The sequence below is a fragment of the Microchirus variegatus genome, assembly GCF_963457635.1.
Source record: "Microchirus variegatus genome assembly, chromosome: 7".
NCBI lineage: Eukaryota > Metazoa > Chordata > Actinopteri > Pleuronectiformes > Soleidae > Microchirus > Microchirus variegatus.
This window is the reverse complement of record NC_139808.1, coordinates 6,044,590-6,065,403: the sequence shown is the minus strand read 5'-3', so window position 1 is coordinate 6,065,403 and position 20,814 is coordinate 6,044,590. Positions and strand designations below refer to the sequence as shown.

Below are 20,814 nucleotides of genomic sequence, written 5' to 3'. Positions count from 1 at the left end.
AGGAGCGAGGAGAGGAGTGAGGAGGATCTGGCTGGCGTATTTCCTGCCCCCTGCTTCCTTTTTCTCCCCACTGTTTCCGTGGCTTCATCACAGTGCGCGGAGCGCGGGGAGAGCCGCCGCCGAAGAAGAGAGCGCGATTAGGCGACACAGTTTTTTTTTCTTTCACCGCAGCTGAAGAAGAGCGCGCCGCCGCAGAGGAGCCGGGATGCTTAACAACCTGACTGACACAGAGGAGGGGGACGGGGGAGCGCAGAGCCAGGGTGAGTGATGGGATGTGTCATGCAGTCACACACACACACACACACACACCCCCCCCCCCCCACACACACACACACACACAGGTACTGTAAACCTGGCCATTCAAACACATAGAAGAGTATCACACAACACACTGTATTATTTAGGTATAAACAACCTGATGGAAGTGAAGTGGTCACTATAGTTGTGTGTTTGCGTGTGTACATATGTGTGCGAGGGACAAAGTATTTATTACAGCGTTTTGCACGGTGGAAGGCCTGCTTTCCTGCTCTGCCTTTGCGCTTACTGCAAAGGCTGTTGTGACAGGAATAGTAATAGGCTCAGTCCATACGATGGATGGTGATCATGAGGGCATCGCGGCTTCGTTCCGGCGCACGCACAAAATGCACAAACTTGTAGAGATACACGCGATCATACCGTCGTCATGTTCCCACAGAACGTTTTTTTTTTTTTTTTTTGTTCCCTTTCCCATTCCCCGCAGCTATCTAATGCTTTATTCATTCTTCATGGCCGCGTAAATATTCCCAGCACATATGGCACTCTGTGGACACGCAGTCTGTCCATGTGTCCACTCAAAAACACACGCACACAGAAGGGACAAAAAAAAATAAAAATAAATACATGCACACCGTCCACTACTCACAATTACAGTTACCGACACAGCATTGCCGCTAATCCCATCGCCCCCAGCTGTCAAAATCCTGCTCTCCGTCCAATCCCAGTCCCTCAGCCCAGTCCTCGGTCTCTGCATGACTTCTGGAGAGAACCTGTAGGTCGCTGGTTTGTGCAGAGCTGCAGTGTCGTGTGCTTTGATACCAGCTGTTCGGCGGGGGGCTAATACCTACTCAATGAAATTTGAATCTATGCATCTTTTGGAAAGGATATTAAATCCTTTCCAAAACTGAGGTTAATTCTTCGCTTGCTTGTGCAGAAGCTGCAAATCGACTTAATCTCTTCTGCGGTTTGTCGGAGCTATGCACACATTTCTCTCCTGAGGCCCGGTTCTCTTCCTCTCTGCCCTCTTTTTCAATGTTGCACTCTACATTATTCCCCCCCCCCCCCTCTTCCCTTTTTAATTTTTTGCTTTTTATGTGTCTTATTTTTGTGTTCTGATCAAACCACACTGACAAAATTGTTAGTCGCGGTCACTCGGGAATCCACTGACGAGAATACAGCCACTGTGCTGCTGCTCCTACCTGTGCTAATGATAAAAATAGACCAGTGCTGGGAACATGAATATTTAACTTAATGCGGGCATCTCTGTTTTTTTAGGGGGGGGGGGGATTCAAATCATGAAGACTTTATGTAATGAATATATGTAAGAGGTTGTCGGGGCGGTTTGAGGCATGACCCCATTTTCTAAGTGCGATAATTTGCAAGCATCAAGGGCTTGATGTTGCTGCAGAGCAATGCATGATTGCATCCATGTGTGCAGTGGATACATCTTTTTTTAATTAAAAAAGAGAAGAAAACCTCAAAAATGTTGGTTCTGCCTCATCAGGACCAGTTTTGGGCTCCATTCAAACTCGTGGTCCCGACAAGGTTAGTGTTTTGAAACGTCCTTAGAGAGGTAACCAATACAAGTACACACACACACCTTTAATTTGAAGAATAGCTGTGCTAAACTAACTTTGCAACAACCTGAATAACTGTGTGTAGTCATCACTGCTGTGTGGGACAGATACAGAGAGGCTGTCGCTGTCCACCCGCTGTGGTGCTGAAACCCCCTCCTCCCTCACCACCCAACACCGGGAGCACAAGCCTGCATAGTGCTGTCCATGGTGCTGATTTATAGCCTTCATTACATGACTGGGTTATAGCCTGCATGCGAGAGGGCAGCAAAGGGATTTGCATTTGGTGTGTGTGCGCGCGCGTGTGTGTGTGTTTGTTTTGTGAAGGTGTATTTTTTTTTTTTTGCACTGCACAACTTTCATAAAGTATGCAAAGATGAAAGGAATAATTCTCCAGGAAATTGGAAATGAAGGCTGCAAAGGAAACTAAAAAGAAGAGTGTGTGATCATGGGCTGATTTGCATATTCATAAGCTGCATATGTTGCTCCTCTCTCTCTCTCTCTCTCTCACCAAATTGTTAATTACCTGCATATTATTTTGTCTTTGGAGCCGTTGAGAGGTGGAGTGCGAGCGGTGTCAGGAGGTGAGATGCAATGAGGAGTTGAAGGGAAGCGCAATGTTTTAGTGACCTATTTGCAGCAGCGAAGGGGGATTAATACATATCTTGATTTTGAAGCACAAGAGGGGGAAGCTGTTGCCCGTGTAAAAAAAAAGATGGAGTGATGCAGAGAGACAGGTGGAAGACGGACGTTAGGGTTTAATTAATTTCCCTGCGTTAGCTCACATGGTCACGGTGTTCTTGAGAAGACAAGGGTGTAAGAAGAGATTAAAAAAAAAACAAGCCACAAGGGCTTGTCTTGTGGGCTTCCAAATGTAAGACATTAGAAAATGACAATAAATAAATAAAAAGATGTGATGCAAGTGTACTAGAAATATTCATTAGCATACTAAAATTTTATGACAGTGAAAGTGGGTGTGATTCTGAATTGCTGAACTGAAGTATGGCTAACTTCTTAAATTACTTTAAAAAAGTGGAATTTCTAATATTCCTGCAGTCATTTTTGAATTATTTATTTATTATTATTATTTTCATAATGATGACGTTCAGATGCTTTATTTCCTGCTACTGTGTCTGACAAATGTGAAGCCTGCTATTTAAAATAGTTGCACTTGTTTTTTAATAACACAGTGTATTGAATAATGTAAAGGGTTAGCTTATCATTGTGACATCTTCACAGTAATAAGCTACAATTGCAGTGATGTTTGCTGGGACAACTCTTTGTTTACTGTGCTCTATTAAACTGGCGCTGTTCAAGTGCTCGGATCCTTGTTAGCAAGCAAAAGTGATTTCATGCTCCTTCTCCAAATGTGTGTTACTGTCTGCAGTATTTCATTCATGTATTCAGCCGCTCATCATTACCGTGTCAGTTCAGTTTATTCGCTCCTGTGTAATGAGTGAGTAGTTTTTCCTTATGTAAGCAAAAGGACACAGTGAGCTGTATGGAAATGTGCTCAGTGGGTCAGCTGACCAACAGTAGTGCGCCAAACTCTAGTCTCTGAAAGCCTATGTGGGGGAAAAAGATGTTGGTGTTTATGAGCATGTGAAACTAAGAAAAACAAAAGGTGCAATATATTTTATAAACAAATATAACTTAAAGAGAGACAGTTGTTGAAGTTGGAATTGAGAATTTTATTTCTGTCATTGTCATTACCAATTAGCGAATGTGCAGTATGTTGTCATACAAGGAAAAACTAGAGCTGATTCTAGAGCTGAAACTATTACTTGATCAAGTAATTACTCGATAACTAAATGAGTTAAAAACAATTTTGATAATTAATCGTTTTGAAGCTTTTTTCATGATTAAAACAAGATTTCTGATTGTTTCAGCTTCTTAAATGGGAATATTGTCTTTGTTTCTTAGCTCCACATAACAAAGAAATCATTAAACTCAATCATTTTGGTTTGTGGACAAAAAACAAGACATTCAAGAACATGATTTCTGACATTCTATATGGCCAAAACGATTATCCCCAGATTAATCGATTATAAAAATAAAAGCTGGTTGCAGTGACCTCGTAAACACAGAAGTAATAAAACCGAGGCAGATATCAGAGAGAGAACAGTAACAACTGATTTACTATCTAACAAACTCTTGCACATGTGATGGTTATTGTCCACAATAATGACTGGTTATAGTCAATTGTGAATACTTAACATTTACAATGCTAGAAAAAAAATGCAAATCATAAACAGCATTTCATGACAATGTTAAGGTTTATAACGTGAAATACGGACATCGTACTTCGTCGTCATCGTGTAATCAGTTTTCACTTGTGGGATCTTTACCTTGTTCCGTGTTTACGTATTTATGAGAAGACCTCAGTGTCGCTGTGCTGCAGCTTCACATGAATGATTTAACATTTACGACATGTACGATGCAGAACCAAATTGAGTTAGGACGTCGTGGTGTGCGATACGTCGTATTTTTTTCCGTGGATATCCGGCAAAAAAAAAATTGGTCTGGTAGTCGATATAAAATTAAGCTGCGGCTTTTTTAAATTATTTATTGGTCGTTGTATTAGAATGGCATTTTTTTTAAACTGACAAAACAATTAGTAGTGATGAAGAAAAACTTGATTGATCGCCGTTATCCGTCCTCTCTTCGTGGTCAATTCATGCTCTTTGGTCAAGGCTGTGGTTTGTGATGTATTTACTTTACGGCTGACTGCGTAATACTGCAAAATGCTCCCCAGGGCTCTCTCCTCGGGGAGGCAGTTGTTGTGCATGCTCAACGTCATTATTCTCTGTCTTCCCCGCTCTGCAACTTATCTATGGAGAGAGAGAGAGAGAGAGAGAGAGAGAGAGAGAGAGAGAGAGAGAGAGAGAGAGATGTTCAGTAAGTGAAAGATCGCGGGGCCAAAGCAGAACCACAGTATTTGTCTATTTGTTGACGACATGAAAACATGAGCGTTTAAAGCTCCAGTATGTAGCCTTCAGTTAACGTTGAACATCAACCGTATTGGAAGAGCATGATGGTCCAAAATGGCTGCCTCCATGGCTCCTCATAAAAGCATGAAAAGAATCAATACAATGTTATTGTACACTCATAATAATGAAGAAATTATATTAGCTTCAATGTCACCTGAATATCACACACTGGGCCTTTAAGTGTGTTCAGCGGTAGCCGTGGACAACGTCTCAGCCACCGTTCTGTCTTTTATTCCACGACCAGTACGACGACGATGTGCTCATCAAAATCACCTGCTTCTTAGAGCCGGTGCTGTTTTCTGCCATTGTGCAAATGGCTCCTCAATGTTGAACCTAGATAGTAATTATTATATCATTTAATTGAATTTCTTAATGACGGGCTGTAACGACACATGAGCACAATGGCTCGCGCGTGAGGATCGGACAGATAAATAGGTTTTTGCGCTAATTAGAGTATCAGTAGTGGGTGTTCGGATATATAATGGATGGGTGTTCATTCATTGGTTTGTCAATTAAAAAAGCAGGAGAGTGTAATTGGCAGTGAAGGGCCCCGGCTTCCTTAAAGCTTACTGTTAACTCACACCGACATACTCAGAACAAGCTCCGACAAAAGAAGGGCATTATGCACACACACACTAAGCAACCGTCATTAGTCATACACCTTTTGACTCATTTCCCCAACTGTACTGGTTTTAACCTCATTTATTTAAAGCAGTTCATGGAGAGGGTGTTGTTGCATATATAACAAAAAATGTGTGGTGGTATAAACACGGACACAGAGGTTTTCCGGGGTAGAACATTTCAAATGGATGAATGGTCTCAGCGAAATAGAAGGCCAGTTTTATGGAGGGGGGGGGGAAACGAGGCCAGAAGAAGTGAAGGAAAAGGATGAATCATCATGCCGAAAGAAATACAGGCAAGCTGCACACGGGGAAACCGTCGTCCTCGCGCTTACCACTGCACCGGAAATTGTTTTCTTTGTTTGTTGCATTATTACCACAGGAGGAACAAAACCGTAAAAAAAGTAGAAATGCCGAAATAAACGTCTAAATATTGCAGGTAATTTCATATCCACATGATAAATGTGACACGGTTAATCGCTAATTAATGAGCAATCCATCATCTAGAAGTCTCATTGTTTGTCTTCATCATACATGTTTGTATTATATTGTTGTCATCTCAAAGTCATCTACAGTGCTTCGCAGTAAGTGTACGCAATGATGATCCTTGGATTTGGATTATTTTATGATGATTTAAATTTCTGACACTTTTCTCCACGCCCTTATTTGACAAATGTCCAACAACATTTTAGTAGTCCTTTTATTCTGACTAAAGTGGCTCATAAACACGTGATGATCACAGCACGGTGCCACGCTTGGTCAAAGGTCACCACCAGATTGACTTTTGGTGGTAAATTATACAACGGGGGATCAAGTTTAATTATAGCCACGTTTAGGGCCATCCACACCTCAAGCTATAACCATATTAATCAATATTAGGGCGGCAACTAACAGCTATTTTGTCTGGTCATCTGTCGGTTACTTTTTACGGTTAGTCAGGGGTTCTTATTTATTAAGAATAAACAGTAACGCTTTAGTTTAGGGAACACATATTCACCATTAAAGGTGCATTATGTAATAAATCTAAAGCAACTGGCCATAAAAAATCCTCCTAATATGTCACAGAGACTCAGGAATAATGTTCATATAACAAACTGAACTCACCAACAACAACAGTACAGTCAAGATATACAGTATATATACATCTTAGATATATTTGCATATTTGCAATATTTTGCAGACTGCAAATCATGTTTTGGCATGTGGCGCCACCTACCGCCGTCTACCAATCATTGCAGTCAGTAGAGTCTCAGCTGCAGAGCAACCACGGGTTGCCAGTTACGTCAGAAAACGAAACCTAAAAGACTTCGGTATTTTGAATTTGAATGTAGTAACTGTTTTTGGCCACATTCTTACATATGGCACCTTTACCTAGGTGCTTACTAACATGCATATAAGTAGCATGCTAGCCCTTTATTGGTAAATATTAAGCACATATTAACACCTTATGTGGGAAAAATCTTAATTCGTGTCATAATAGAGGTAGAATAATCGTGTTAATACGTGCTTAATGATTAGTTATAAAGGGCTATTATGCTACTTATATGTTAGTAAGCACCAAGTTAACGGTGAATATGGGTTCCCTAATCTAACGGAATAAACGCTAGTTTTCTTTATTAGTAGCTGTCTTATTGCTCGGTAGCGACATCCAGTCGACATTCGTTCTTTGTTAGTTCAGAACGCGGTTGGTGTTGACGATGGGAAGAAATAGATTCTACTGCCCCCAGCACTTCCTGTAGTGCATTGCAGTTATTGAACTGGTGCTTTGGCCAGAGGCGAGGTGTTTTACAACGTGTCAACGATAAAATGTTGTGTTGACAATTTTTTCTAACAGTATGTGGATTATTCCAAACCACAGCACACAACAATAATGACTGTTAATTATAGTCAAGGTCACCTTCACAATCAGTGGTATTGTATTGAGGAGCTCGATGTAGATATTACAGTCTCGTTTTTTTCTACGACGCAGCATTCGTCGTAGCCGGTACTTGCTTTACCCGTTCTGAGTGGATCTTCACATCGGTGGGTGAGAGCGACATATCCAGCCAGTATTGAAGAGATCCAAGTCCTCCACGAGTCTCTCAATTTCCAGCCGTGTGACGTGGCTGCAGACTGACCTGTTAAAGGAGATTGAACCATAATGAGAATCCGGGGTATTGATTGGCTCTCACTCAAATACCTATCGGCAGTGATTTACCTGGTGTATGGTTGAGACGGTCGGCCCCTGCAGCACAACAACAATCAGTCACTGCATCGACTCTGTACACAAAACTTCACTGTGTGTGTGTGAGAGAGAGAGAGAGAGCCTGGCTTCATCTCATTGTATCAAGCTGTTTTCATTTGGCTCAAGAGAAGAAAAGTAACCAAGTAATGTGGATCGCCATGGTTACAGTCTGTGCTGTTGGAAATGTTCCATATATTTGCTTAATATCAAGAAAAAAACAAAACCTTTACACTGAGGTTAAACATGACAAACAAAACACAGCACTAACTGCCTCTCCCCTGCCATTCATCGGTTTCTTCTTTCCACAGAATGTATACATTAACTCAGTTCAGGAATTTCCCCCTGGCGGATAAATCATTAGCATTTTATAAAGCGCGGAGAGAAGTCACGTATCTCTGTTTTTCCTGCTCGCGCGTTACCTCAGTGTCATGGCACTCTCTCTCTCCCTCCATCTTTGAGGAAGGCCAAACAATCCCTTCTGCTCCATCTTTAATTGCCTGTGTAACTATACCAGCCAACTTCATCTTTTTTTTCTTTTCTTCTTTCATCTCGAAGAGAGCAAAGTTTTAATACAGCACGTTCTTGCCGTCACGTGTGCACTCGGCTCTGAACATGTGTGTGTGTGTGTGTGTGTGTGTGTGTGTGTGTGTGTGTGTGTGTGTGTGTGTGTGTGTGTGTGTGTGTAGTGTGAGTCATACGTGTGTGTGTTTGATGTTGTTTAATGTATGTGCATGCTAATATTGGCGAAACCAATAAAAAAGAGGGCTGCGATTGTTTGTACTGCAGGGACCAGATGCTTTGAAGTCTGTGTGTGTGCAAACGATACACACACACACACACACACACACACATTCTTGTACTTGCTGCATACTGAGGACTGGGTTGCTGACACAGTGAGGACCAGCATTTCCACTTTATAAATCAACACAATTACAAATATCTACTTCATGAATGACATCCAGAGCAAAAAGGGCTGGAAAACTTTTTCGATTATTTTTTTATTAATTTTTGGTCCAAAATTTGACAAAAACGTCATGCTATACTTTGTCGACCAAAATGAAAAAAAAAATTTGACCAAAAATTTTTGGTCCAAAATTTGGCAAAAACATAATACTATACTATGTCGTCCAAAATGTAAAAAAAAAATGTTTTGACCCAAAATTTAAAAAAAAAACATTTACCCAACATTTGAAAAAAAATATTTGACCCAAAATTTGACCAAAAAATTTGACCCAAAATTTGACAATTTTTTTTTTTTTTTTTTTGACAAATTGAGTATAGCATGTTATAGCAACATAAGGAAGTGATTTTAATGAATACAAAGTGAGGACCGGCCAAAATGTCCTCACTCCGTAAAAATGACCTCACTTTGTTGGTTTAAAACCCTCGCTGATCCTCAGTATGCTGCAAGTACAAGAACACACACACACACACACACACACACACATTATTTTCACCAGACTTATTATGGCACAGCTTCAACTGACTGTTTTATAAATCTCAGCAGAGCGTGCTGCACATTCACGCCTCATTTCCACTTCTTCCACGCTCTATAAATGGATGTAGAAATGCCCTTAAACATCAGCTTACATATTGATACTCCTGCCTGCTCCACCTCTCCTTAGACCTGTCAGTGAGTGCAGTTTTTTTTTTACATACGTGTTGCATAAGTGCCGGCTACACACGGCAACAAAAGAGTACCCATACTGTAGTATTACTCTTTTATTATCATTGTAAACCAGGCGTTTTTCCTATTCATTATTATTAAAGGTGAACAGTGATTACTTTATAATGCCAAGTGGACACATACATCAAAGCTAAACATTAAAGATCACAGCAGGAGGAAAAAGAATTAAGTCTCTCTCTAAAAAAAAAAAAAATGGCTTAAATTGTGTACTTATCTATCGGAGAAACGGCCGAGTGCAACACCTGGACGACTCGCCCCCACTGCACCCATAAAAACCCTGGACACGCTGCCTGCTCATGAGATAGTTACAGCTGGACCTGATTTGGCGCACATCTGGTGAACCAGTGATGGAGCTGTTAATGTAGGGAAAAAGTGGCATGATTATATCTCTATATATTTTACGCTGTATATAAAGTACACAACGCTGACTTTACAACATTTACATGCACAGTATATGGACCTTAATGACAGTTAAATGTATACTTCACCGATTTGCATTTAGCTATGTGTTACTAGAATAAAAAAAAAATGTGCTTCCCAACCTCAGTTTCCCCTGAGTCGAGAAATATCTTCATTGAGGTTGGACGGGACATCAATCCCAGAATGTAAACAGTGTCCGCCATCTTTGCTAAGGGCAGCTATTCTAGTAATACAAAGCTAAATGCAGCTAAATCAGTGAACTACTCCTTCAACTGTACTTATCTAGAAACACTGCATTGATATCTAGTTTTAGTTTGGGTAATATCATCATCTGTGCTCACAGATTTTGTAACAGCCAAAAATAAAAAAAGAAAGAACTATCACTCATCCCACTATTAAAGCAGACCTGCCATTAAACAAGAAGGTTGGTTGGTTGGTTGGTTGGTTGGTTGGTTGGTTGGACAGTAGCTCTTGGAGGTTGTGGGTTAAATTCCAGTTAGCCTGCGTGCCAATGTGTTGGGCAAGATACTTAATTCAGTCCAAAGAGTCTAAAGAGAACACTCTGTGTCTTGGCAAAGGGTCTGCGGCGCTCTAAAGTGCCGTTCTAATTGGATTCCAAAGGACTGTACTGGTTTCATCCCTAATTGTGATATATTAGTGGACAGATACACTTAAAAAATTAGGGTGGCGTTTGGCTTGTAGACTGTGTCCTATACCATTGTCTATAGCTTTGCATGGAGAAGTAAAGCAGAATGCAACGTGAGGGGGAGGAGCAGCAGCGTGGACACGGTTTCAGCTGTGGAAACTCCTCTCTGTGTGTGTTGTACAGCATGGCATTGTGGGTAAGGTTGTACCTTTTAAACCAAACAGCTTAATTGGTGGGTATGAGTGGGCAGAGGGATTTCAACACGACTGCAAAGCCAGTGGTGGTGTTTGTAGAGGCAAGACGCAGCACGTGGGCCACCTTGGATGAAAATCAAACACAGCCTTGTAAACAGACTTTGTACGTGTGTGTGTGTGTGTGTGTGTGTGTGTGTGTGTGTGTGTGTGTGTGTGTGTGTGTGTGTGTGTGTGTGTGTGTGTGTGTGTGTGTGTGTGTGTGTGTGTGTGTGTGTGTGTGTGTGTGTGGAGGGGATCAATCCCTCACAGTCTGCCTCATCTCCTTGACTCTAACCATCAGTATGCCAGTGGACTCTCTCTCTCTCTCTCCCTCTGCACACAAACACACACAAACACACACAAACTTCAATGCCCAGACTGAAGTTTTTTTAGATTCCTGTAAATGATAGAGCTGCTACGATGAAAGCTTCCTCTGATTAATTACTGTACAGTTTTGGCGAATCAGGGAAAGTAATGAGGCAAGCACGGACACATGGACAGAAAATAGAGGCTCGTTCCTTTCCTCATCAGTCACTCTCTATCAAAACAGGATTTTCCTCATCAGTGAAGAATGAGTTTCTCCTGATATGGATCATGTCCACAATAAAATGTTGAGCTTTGAGTTACGAGAGAATTGTTTTTTTTTATTGCTAACAAGCTCAAAACAGAGCTTGGCGTTTTGTTTTGTTAAAATTGATTTTTGAACCTTTTATATGTGTGTGTGCAGGAGCTCAAACCAACATAAAAAAGTGCTTAATTAAGTTTATTTGTTTAATGCAATGCTTTTTATACGTGTGTTTATAAGTGTCGTTCTATGAAATTACAAACACGGCTCATTTAAATTTCACCCGTATTGCACCATTTAGCTGCATATTTCACTGTAACTGTATCGTAAAAGTGGGACAGGACTTGACTTTGGAGCAAAGTCATTGTATACAAGTAAAAAAATATAGTACACTTAAAAACCTAACCTGAATAATGACAGCGCCTCTGCCTTTTAGTAAAGACTGATAGATTGTCTTTTCGCTTGTTAATTGCATTTATCAAAAACCGATGACATGATATTTGAGGCCTCTCATTCATTGATGATGTCATTGTCCTTTAAAGGCTGAGAATGATTGTAAATCTCTCCAAGCCCAATTGTCCATGTGCAACGACGGCTTCAAGAGTGAAACGGCTCGCGGTTTTTACAGTTTCCTGTAAGTTCCTGTCCGTTATAGTGCACACAAATTATTTTTTATTCAATTATATATTTATAATTGTATTAGTGGAAACTAGTGGTTGGCAGGGTTTGGGAAAGGAAATCATTAGCCTTGACATAAAATGAAGGCTCGTTTGTTTTATTTTTAATTCCACAAGCCTCCAAAATAACCCCCGTGACTTGTTGGTTTCAGCCTTTAAACGTGGAATCCGCGTGTTTATCATCCCGACGTGACATCATATTTACCCGTGGGATCAAATCAATTGCCGTATTAGTTAATAACATAGCCCTCCCTTCACCCCGTCTCACCCTTTACACTTTTGCTCGAAGGGACAGATAAATGTACAAGGGCATTACTGGATTAGGGCCATTATGACTGGAACACAAAGAGCAACACTATAATTTTCAATGGCAGAGCCATCAGTGGAGTTGTTTGGGATAATAGTCGTTCATTGTAGGAAGAGGACCCCGTCTCGCGTTTTTTTTTTTTTTCGGAGAGCTAATCCAATAAAATGTACACAAAAACACACCCGAGTATTTATTAGTAAATTTGTGAGGGTGCATTACTGTATGTTGTATGTGCCCATAGATCTGTGTGTGTAGTGTCTTTTGTGACGAGGACAGATTGTGATTAATATGTGTGTTATTGGCTGAAACATCTGTGATAATTGCTGGAACACACACACACACACACACAGACACACATCTCTGTTGTCCACAGAGATGGACGGCGCAATAAAAGCACAAATATTTCAGCGCGCCGCATACGGTTTGACTTTAATTGAATAATTGATCGCGCTTGTAACCACTTACATTCATATTTCACGTCCATCTCTAAATATTTTACTTTAATTGTATGCCCCCCCCCCCTCTCTCTCCCTCTCTCCCTCTCTCTCTCTCTCTCTCTCTCTCACAGAAAGCAATCAAACTCACATGATCACCCTCGCTCACACATCACTCCTCACACACGCCCTCCAGCAGCCACTCCACACCATCTCCCCTCAATCATTGCCATTCGGCGCGTCACTTAAACACAGCCCCGGCTAAGTGGGACCTTTAGATGTAAAGTATAATCTCGCGATCGAATATTTATGGCCGGGGGAGTATGAATATCATCCGTCGCTCTCCCCCCGGAGCACAGTGTTGCCTTTGGCTATGGCCGAGCACTTAGCTCACAGTGGTGTAACACCTCTGCGTAACAGTCCCTCTCTGTTTATGTGTCTCTCTGTCTCTTTGACAACAGCGCAGTTGACATGTCGGCGTAATTCTCGGCAGGCAAGTGTCCGGGGGCTTGATATGCCTACAGGGATTAATAATATTTCCCATTTCGCCACGTCTCAAAGAGCCTATCAGCGTCCTCGGCAAACGGAATAGCGGTGCGCAATCTGTCGAGCTGCGGAGTCGCACCACTTGCCCCTTGTCCCGTCTTGTTGCTCAATAGAACCCCATTTAGCTATTGTCACACTGGAAATGGAGCAACTTAACTGGAGAGCTGCGAGTCTGTGTGTTATGTGTGTGTGTGTGTGTGTGTGTGTGTTTGTTTTTGTACTTGCGCCATACTGAGGACCAGTGAGGGTTTTTAACCAACAAAGTGAGGACATTTTTACGGAGTGAGGACATTTTGGTCGGTCCTCACTTTGTTTTCATTGAAATCACTTCCTTAGGTTGCTATAACATGCTATACTCAATTTGTCAAAAAAAAAAAAAATCTAATTTTGGACGACAAAGTATATAGTATGACTTTTTCCGTCAAATTTTGGACCAAACATTTTGCGTCAAATTATTTTTCAAATTTTGGACCAAACATTTTGGGTCCAATTTTTTTTTTCAAATTTTGCGTCAAATTCTTTTTCAAATTTTGGACCAAACATTTTAGGTCAAATTTTTTTTTTTTAATTTTGGACCAAAAATTTGGCATAAATTTTTTTGTCATTTTTTTTTCAAATTTTGGACCAAACATTTTGGGTCCAATTTTTTTTTTCAAATTTTGGACCAAAAATTTTGCGTCAAATTCTTTTTCAAATTTTGGACCACACATTTTAGGTCAAATTTTTTTTTTTTTAATTTTGGACCAAACATTTTGGCATACATTTTTTTGTCAATTTTTTTTCAAATTTTGGACCAAACATTTTGGGTCCAATTTTTTTTTTCAAATTTTGGACCAAAAATTTTGCATCAATTTTTTTTTCAAATTCTGGACCAAAAATAGTATGACGTTTTTGTCAAATTTTGGGTAATTTTTTTTTCCCAAATTTTGGACCAAACATTTTGGGTCAAATTTTAGTAGATGTCATTCATGAAGTAGATATTTGTAATTGTGTTGATTTATAAAGTGGAAATGCTGGTCCTCACTTTGTCAGCTCTTTACCCGGTCCTCAGTATGCAGCAAGTACAAGAATGTGTGTGTGCGTGTGCGTGTGTGTGTGTGTGTGTGTGTGTGTGTGTGTGTGTGTGTGTGTGTGTGTGTGTGTGTGTGTGTGTGTGTGTGTGTGTGTGTGTGTGCAGAAATGCAGAATACACTCAGTGTTTAGCAAATATGATCATGTTTCCCTCTGGATTTTTCACTTGTTAGGGTTTTTTTTTTTCAAACTAACTAACAACAAACTAAATGGATTAAATTACTGTCAACAAGAGCTGAAACTAACATTGTTTTCATAATTGAGTAATCTTTTGGTTCATAAAGCGTTTAAAAAATTACAATCAGTGTTTGTCAAACCTGGAAATGATGATGTTCTCGAATGTCTTTCTGGAATGATTCACTTTTAAAGATTTTTTTTTTATTATATGGAGCAAAGAAATCCCATTTTAAGAAGCTAAAACAATCAGAAATCTTGTTTTAATCACTAAAAAAGCTTCAAACCGGTTAATCGATGATCAAAAATAGCTGACGATTAATTTAGCAATCTTTAGTTCATTTCAGCCCAATGTTATGATTTAGGTGTATTTGGTTAACTTATATTTTCATTTAAGCGTTGAACAAAATAAGCTGTTTAAAAAAGGCAAGACAGTTATATCCAACCACGCCTCAGCTAACCAGATATGGCAGCTGAACTACTTAACATATTAATGGAAATCTATGTAAGAGATGTATACTTTACATTAACACACGCATGAATGAATGAATGAATGTGATATTCTGACAGCAGGAATCATAGACACTGTCAAAATAACATGTGCATTGGTTTGATCCAGCATTTATTTATTTAATGGCACTTAATTGCCATGACATTATACCCTTAATTGTTTCATATCTTACCATATTCATGCATCCAAAACATTATCTTAGAAATAAATGTGATATTCCATCATGCCAATCATGGTTTGCAGCCTTTAAAAAATAAAAAAATAAAAATTTAAAAAATAAATACTTTTACATAACACCCATTCGAGGTCATTCAAATTCAAAAAAATGATGGTGACACTAGAATGAATGCATGAGTCCTGTTCTTATGGCCTTCATTATTCAATATGCATCTGACATTCTTCTGCTCAGGGACGTCTTAAAATAGACGCCTGTACATTCTCCAGTTTTTGTCTCCATCTGAAGATTTCTCACGTATTCACTGAATGCTTAATACAAAAAGCTTTCACCAGCTTCAAAAATGTACTGTATGTGCGTTTTTCACTCTGTCGAGTCGAGTCCTTGCCCTCACAGCTCAGTCCCCTGTCTTCGTGCTCCGTGTCCATCTCTAAGACAGAGATTTCTCTGCGTATGCTCCAGTCCGTGAGAGCGAGAGAGAGGTTTTTTTTTCCGTGACCTCCGTCCTCTAATCCCTGGACCTCTACTTACACAGTGCTGATCCCTCATTTGCTGTCTGTCCTCTTCTTACTTTCCTACGCTGTCATCTTCGTCCGCGATGTCTAGATTATTGAACCCAACACGTCCTAATCCCATCATTCTCCTATTCCACAGCTGCTTCCTTTTGTTTTTTTTTTTTTGTTTTTTTTACTTTAGTGCAGCCAAGACTTTGGCTCAGCAGCTCTTTATCACAGCTGGGTCTGATCTCAAGACCTGTGAGCTGCCTTGTCAGCTAAGATTATTTGTAGTTTTAGTTATTTTTGAGTTGGTCATTATTTCATTCGTCCACGTGAAATTGGTTTGTTCTACGTTTTTGTTTTTTTTTAACGCTGACGCTCTTTGATTTTTCAATAATTCTCGCTTCTTCCGTTTCTCTCAGATCTATTTTTCTTTTAATCATCTTCCCTCGTTCTCCACCTGCTTCTCTCCCCCCCATGTGTCCCGTGCGTGGTTGCGGCCTCCCCTCTTGGACGTGATTGCCGCGGCTTGTCACACATTCGCTTAATTTCATTATCTCCGGTCGTACCGAGGGAGAGGGAGAGAGAGAGAGAGAGAGAGAGAGAGAGAGAGAGCGAATGAGCCTTTAATATTTGAGAGGCACAATTGTGTGGGGAGGAAGAAACAGAGGAGGGGAGGAGGAGAAAGGGCTGCCATCACTGCACAGGCACTTCAAAGGATTCCTCAGCAGATGTCTCTAAACAAGATGGCTGCCCGGTCAACTTAGTCAGTTACCTTGGTAATAGGAGCAGGTTTATGCCACGGGTCAAGCTTTTGACCTTTATTTAATGTGATTGAATTTTTTTCCTGATCTTTGAACTTGTGCTGAGCTTTTAAACGTGGACATATTATGCAAAATCAACTTTTTAATCATTTTAATACTTATATTTGGGACTCTGGAGGCCCTGTGTGAATAAAGATGACTCGGTCATGCTTTTGTGGTCCGCCTCAAGTCGGCGAAGTGTTCTATTCTTGGCTCCACAGTGCAGCACAGAGTTCTACACAAACTTCCAGCCTCAGAGGATTTACGTGTGTGTCCAATTTTTTATATATGACGGCAATAATGATGGCTTTTCAGAATGCTAACTGCTGTTAGCTGCCGGAGCCTCAGTGAAGCTAGCGTAGTTTCCTGTGTCTCATTTGCATTTAAAGAGACAGGCACTCAAAACAGAGCGTTCTGAACAGGGCTGTTTTGGCAGGTGATTGAACTGCTGTGGTGCTTCATCCTTATGGTATTTTCACCAAAGCATGTCACAGACATGTTCATTAGGACACCAGGGAACTTGGAGAAATAGGGTATAATATGTCTACTTTAAATCAGAGTGGGGCATTTTATTTCGATCCCATAGAGAGAAGTAAAGATATTAGTTTTTGTTGGGGGGTGAATTTATTTCTGCTCACTGATTTCACTCATCAGACCTCAGAAAAACAACGAACAACTTGCCTATGGCTTTGTTGTTTTGCCTCTATAGCAGCTGTCACCCTCTGTTTTGGAGGAGGGAACAGGAGCAACAGGAAATCATAATCTGTGCTTGGTGTGTTTTGGGCCTGAAGGCCCGACAGACATCGTGGTACATGGCCAAACCATAACTGACTGAATGAGGCCACCACGTTCATATTTGGGATTATAGAGCCGAACATAGGCCGTACATTAGCACTTAAACGCTGAGGTGACAGAGAAGCTTTGGTGAACATAATGAATACTTGATTGAAGTGCTCAGCTTCCTTTTTTTTATTAATAATAATAATAATAGCACCGAAATCCTACATAACTGCAGCATCACTTCTCGTGGCTGCTCCTCTTCCAAACTAATAAAGGCCGACGCAGATGGCCTTTATTAGTTTGGAAATGTAGCGCAAACATCTCTGCCGCCTCCAGGGTTACTCCATCTTAATGTTGTGCGCAAGCCCCAGAGTCACTGGAGGCTCATTTACTGAATATTACTGTATATCCCCAGAATAAACTATTATGTTTTATGGTATCGGTGCATCCATCCATCCATCCATCCATCCATCCATCCTACATACAGATACATCTTTTTCAGAGCTTCACTGCTGCCGTAGCAACCCGACATCTTCCTGCCTGTGCTATTCAATAACGTTAGTGGTTGCTCCTAGAAAGGATATCACGTGCAACATCGCCTCATGCATACAAATGGGATAGCATGTAATCCGTCCTGGAATCGGCATCATATCAGAATGAAGCAACTCCCTCCCTCAAACCGCAAGAGTAAACCTGACATGTCCACTGTCAGACCTGTCACTATATCTAACATTTACCAAGAGCATAAGGAACCTGCTCTCCGATGGCCACGCAGCAGCTCTGCTCATATTTTTTCTTGGATGAGGGAGACGGAGGGAGGCAGAGATAGAGAAAGTGACTGCACGAATCCACTCTTTATCCTTTGCCTACATGGCTTGTTGCTATGGCAACATGACTTTGCATTCCTTTTCACCTGCCATTTGTGATCAATTCTTATAGTTTTCTACTCTTTCCCTGTCCTGAAATGCCTCATCCCTGCGGTGGTGCACTTACCTGAGAGGACTGTCATTACATTACTGCAGTATTAGTGTCACTTGCCTGATGGAAAAGGAACACGGTTACGATTGTCACGCTCCCGTCTTCGTACGTGCAGTGCCTCCTGTTGCTAAGGTGCAGCGCGATATATAACGATCGCTGTATGGTGAGAAATAATACCCACAATATGTGCTTAGGCCATCATTATCTCTCGACTAATGCTGACGAAAAACAATTTAGATCGCACTCTTTGCCGCGTGTGGCAACAGAGCCACTCTCACTTATCCTAAGTTCATGATTAGCAGGTGCCAGGAGACTCTGTGCGCACGCACAGCCTCACTTACAGTGCAGCGCAGTTGCAAAACCTGACCGGACCTTTAGAGAAACACAGGACATCCCTTTTTCCTCTAGAGATACTTAGGAAAAGACGGAAACTGCAGTCAGAATGTACAAGCCACACACACACACACACACACACACACACACACCTTTTATAATGTATTTAAATTACGTGTTCGTTTTAAGTCCTCCGTCAAATTAACGCTGTTTTCCGCGGCAATGTCACTGACTGTGCTAATTAGCCTCGTTTTAATCAGGCGAGTGAAAACTGAAAAGGAAGCGCTTTGTGCGGGGTCCTGCATAATGAGTGTATAGATGGATAGTGACAGTCAGTCCTGCGTGAGGAAACCAGGCATGCAGGGAGTAGAGCCTGAGCTGGAGGCACTGAGGCGTTATAACTAGGCTCTCACTTTAAACCCGCATTTCTACGCACACGGCGATAGCAGCTCGTACTGTAGCTCTGTTCAGAAATGTACTATACATAGCAAATGTCTATGCACAATGACTATGTTTATGTGCAATCATATGCACTAATAGGCAGAGAGATGTAGATGTAACGTCGGTATGGATTTGCGTACGCTCGCGGATTTCTCATTGGATAAAAACATACATTAAACTTCTTGTTGTCACTGGCTCAGAAACAAACTGATGCATGATTGTGATGTGAAATGTGTTCATTCCCATCTTTCTTGACACTGTTTGCAGGCGGCGCAATCAGGCAAGTGACAATGATGCACACGTGAATTTCCGCAGATCTGATTGTGTTGAGTGTATAATCACGGAGTGTTGTTTTATTTTTTGGGGGGGGGGCATTTATTTAAAATGACTTGCCGATTATAGATAATTATACACAGCAGAGGTAGGGAATGCACACGTTTTCCTCAAAATTAAAAAGAGGGTGGGGAAAAACTAGCGTGTAGTTACCGGGAAGAAAAGCTTTGTTACTTTAACTTAATGTACAGTACGTCGTACGACACACTGGTGGCACCGCTGTCCCAGCTCATTAGTGCAACATCTGGGCGAGGTCACACAGTCTTGCCAGAAAGCAAACAGAGGATGTGACAGGAAAATGCACTCCAGCCTTTCACAGGGGAGCTGCTTTCATAACCATATACATGCACTGTACTGTATATGCATGCAAACACAGTCTTACACAAGCATTTACACTCGCACGCATGAGCACAGACACACACACGTGCAAACATCCAGAACTTTCTTCTTCTCTTTCCATGAAAGCAAATGGAGCAGCTAATGATTTGAGAGCAGGATGAGCTGTACGTTATGTTTATGTTTAGGACAGAAAGGTATTGATTTGCTTGCTTGCATCCGTCTCTCAGTGAGGATCTACAATACTTTACACAGAGAAAAAGATTACGTTTCCGAAATGTTACCCGTTTATCCCAATAAACCCTTACTTTATCCTGGTCCTGGTTTGAGAATTGAGAGGAAACAAACCGACTGGCCGACTGGTTTTTGTTTTAGTCTTGGAACCCCAAGACACAAAAAGGTGAGTGCAAGAAAGTTATTTTTTGGAATTCCATGCTCGAGTACTGGGCTACTGTGCTAAACTACTTGCTCGATTCTGAGTGAACTGACCTCATTGATCTGTTTCTTCTGTAGCAAACACACACTATAGATTTTGTAATAAAGAAGCTAAAGATTATCTACCCCACAACCTCGATGTGTTCAGAAAATTAGAATGAACAACTGGAATTCTAGTTGGAGAAACAGCCAACTAATCACACATTTGAACACTCTTAAGGGTTCAAAAAGGGTTCTTCTACAAGGGCTGAGGTTCTACCTGGAACCATTTGCTTCTGAAAAACCTTTTCCCGACGAAAGGGTTTTTAAGGGTTCTTGGTAACACTAATGGTTCCAGTAAGAACCATTTTGATCCAGAGAACCCTTTCAAAACCCTTTCCCGAAGAAAGGGTTTTGAAAGGGTTCTTGGTGGAACCCTCAAAAAAGGGTTTTTGGGGAAAAACCTTCAACAAAAGACTGAGTTTGTCCAGTTTCTGCCATAATCACTTAGTTTGTACTGAACCTTTTTGGAAAAATCCCGAATAATGGACATGTGGTTAGCATTAGCAGTGTTAGCCCGCGTTGTTGAGCGGACAATGAAGATTGCTATACCTACAGATGGACACACAAACAGGTCCAGCAGATTGCCATTATCAGTCCAGAGCATCACACAATATGCAGACCTACATGCCAAAATGAAACATGTCTAATTCCAGTAAATAAATGACTGGAATCGTTGGGTAACGTGATGAGTAATGAGTCGTTAATCACACAGGGAAACGGCTAGAAA

The 20,814-nt window shown here is 41.0% G+C and overlaps 1 protein-coding gene across 4 annotated transcripts in view; it reads left to right on the top strand.

The window, feature by feature from the left end:
- The window catches only part of slc12a5a (solute carrier family 12 member 5a), a gene marked incomplete at both ends in the record, with an annotated part of 196,152 nt that overhangs the window by 56,963 nt on the left and 118,375 nt on the right, over positions 1-20,814 (top strand). For 2 of the 4 annotated variants that reach the window (XM_083892743.1, XM_083892742.1), the window contains one exon: positions 206-260. The exons of the other annotated variants lie outside the window; for them this stretch is intronic. In XM_083892743.1, coding sequence (XP_083748869.1) covers positions 206-260 — 55 coding nt within the window. Of the gene's footprint in view, positions 1-205; positions 261-20,814 lie in introns of those variants that run through there. 4 annotated transcript variants of the gene reach the window in all.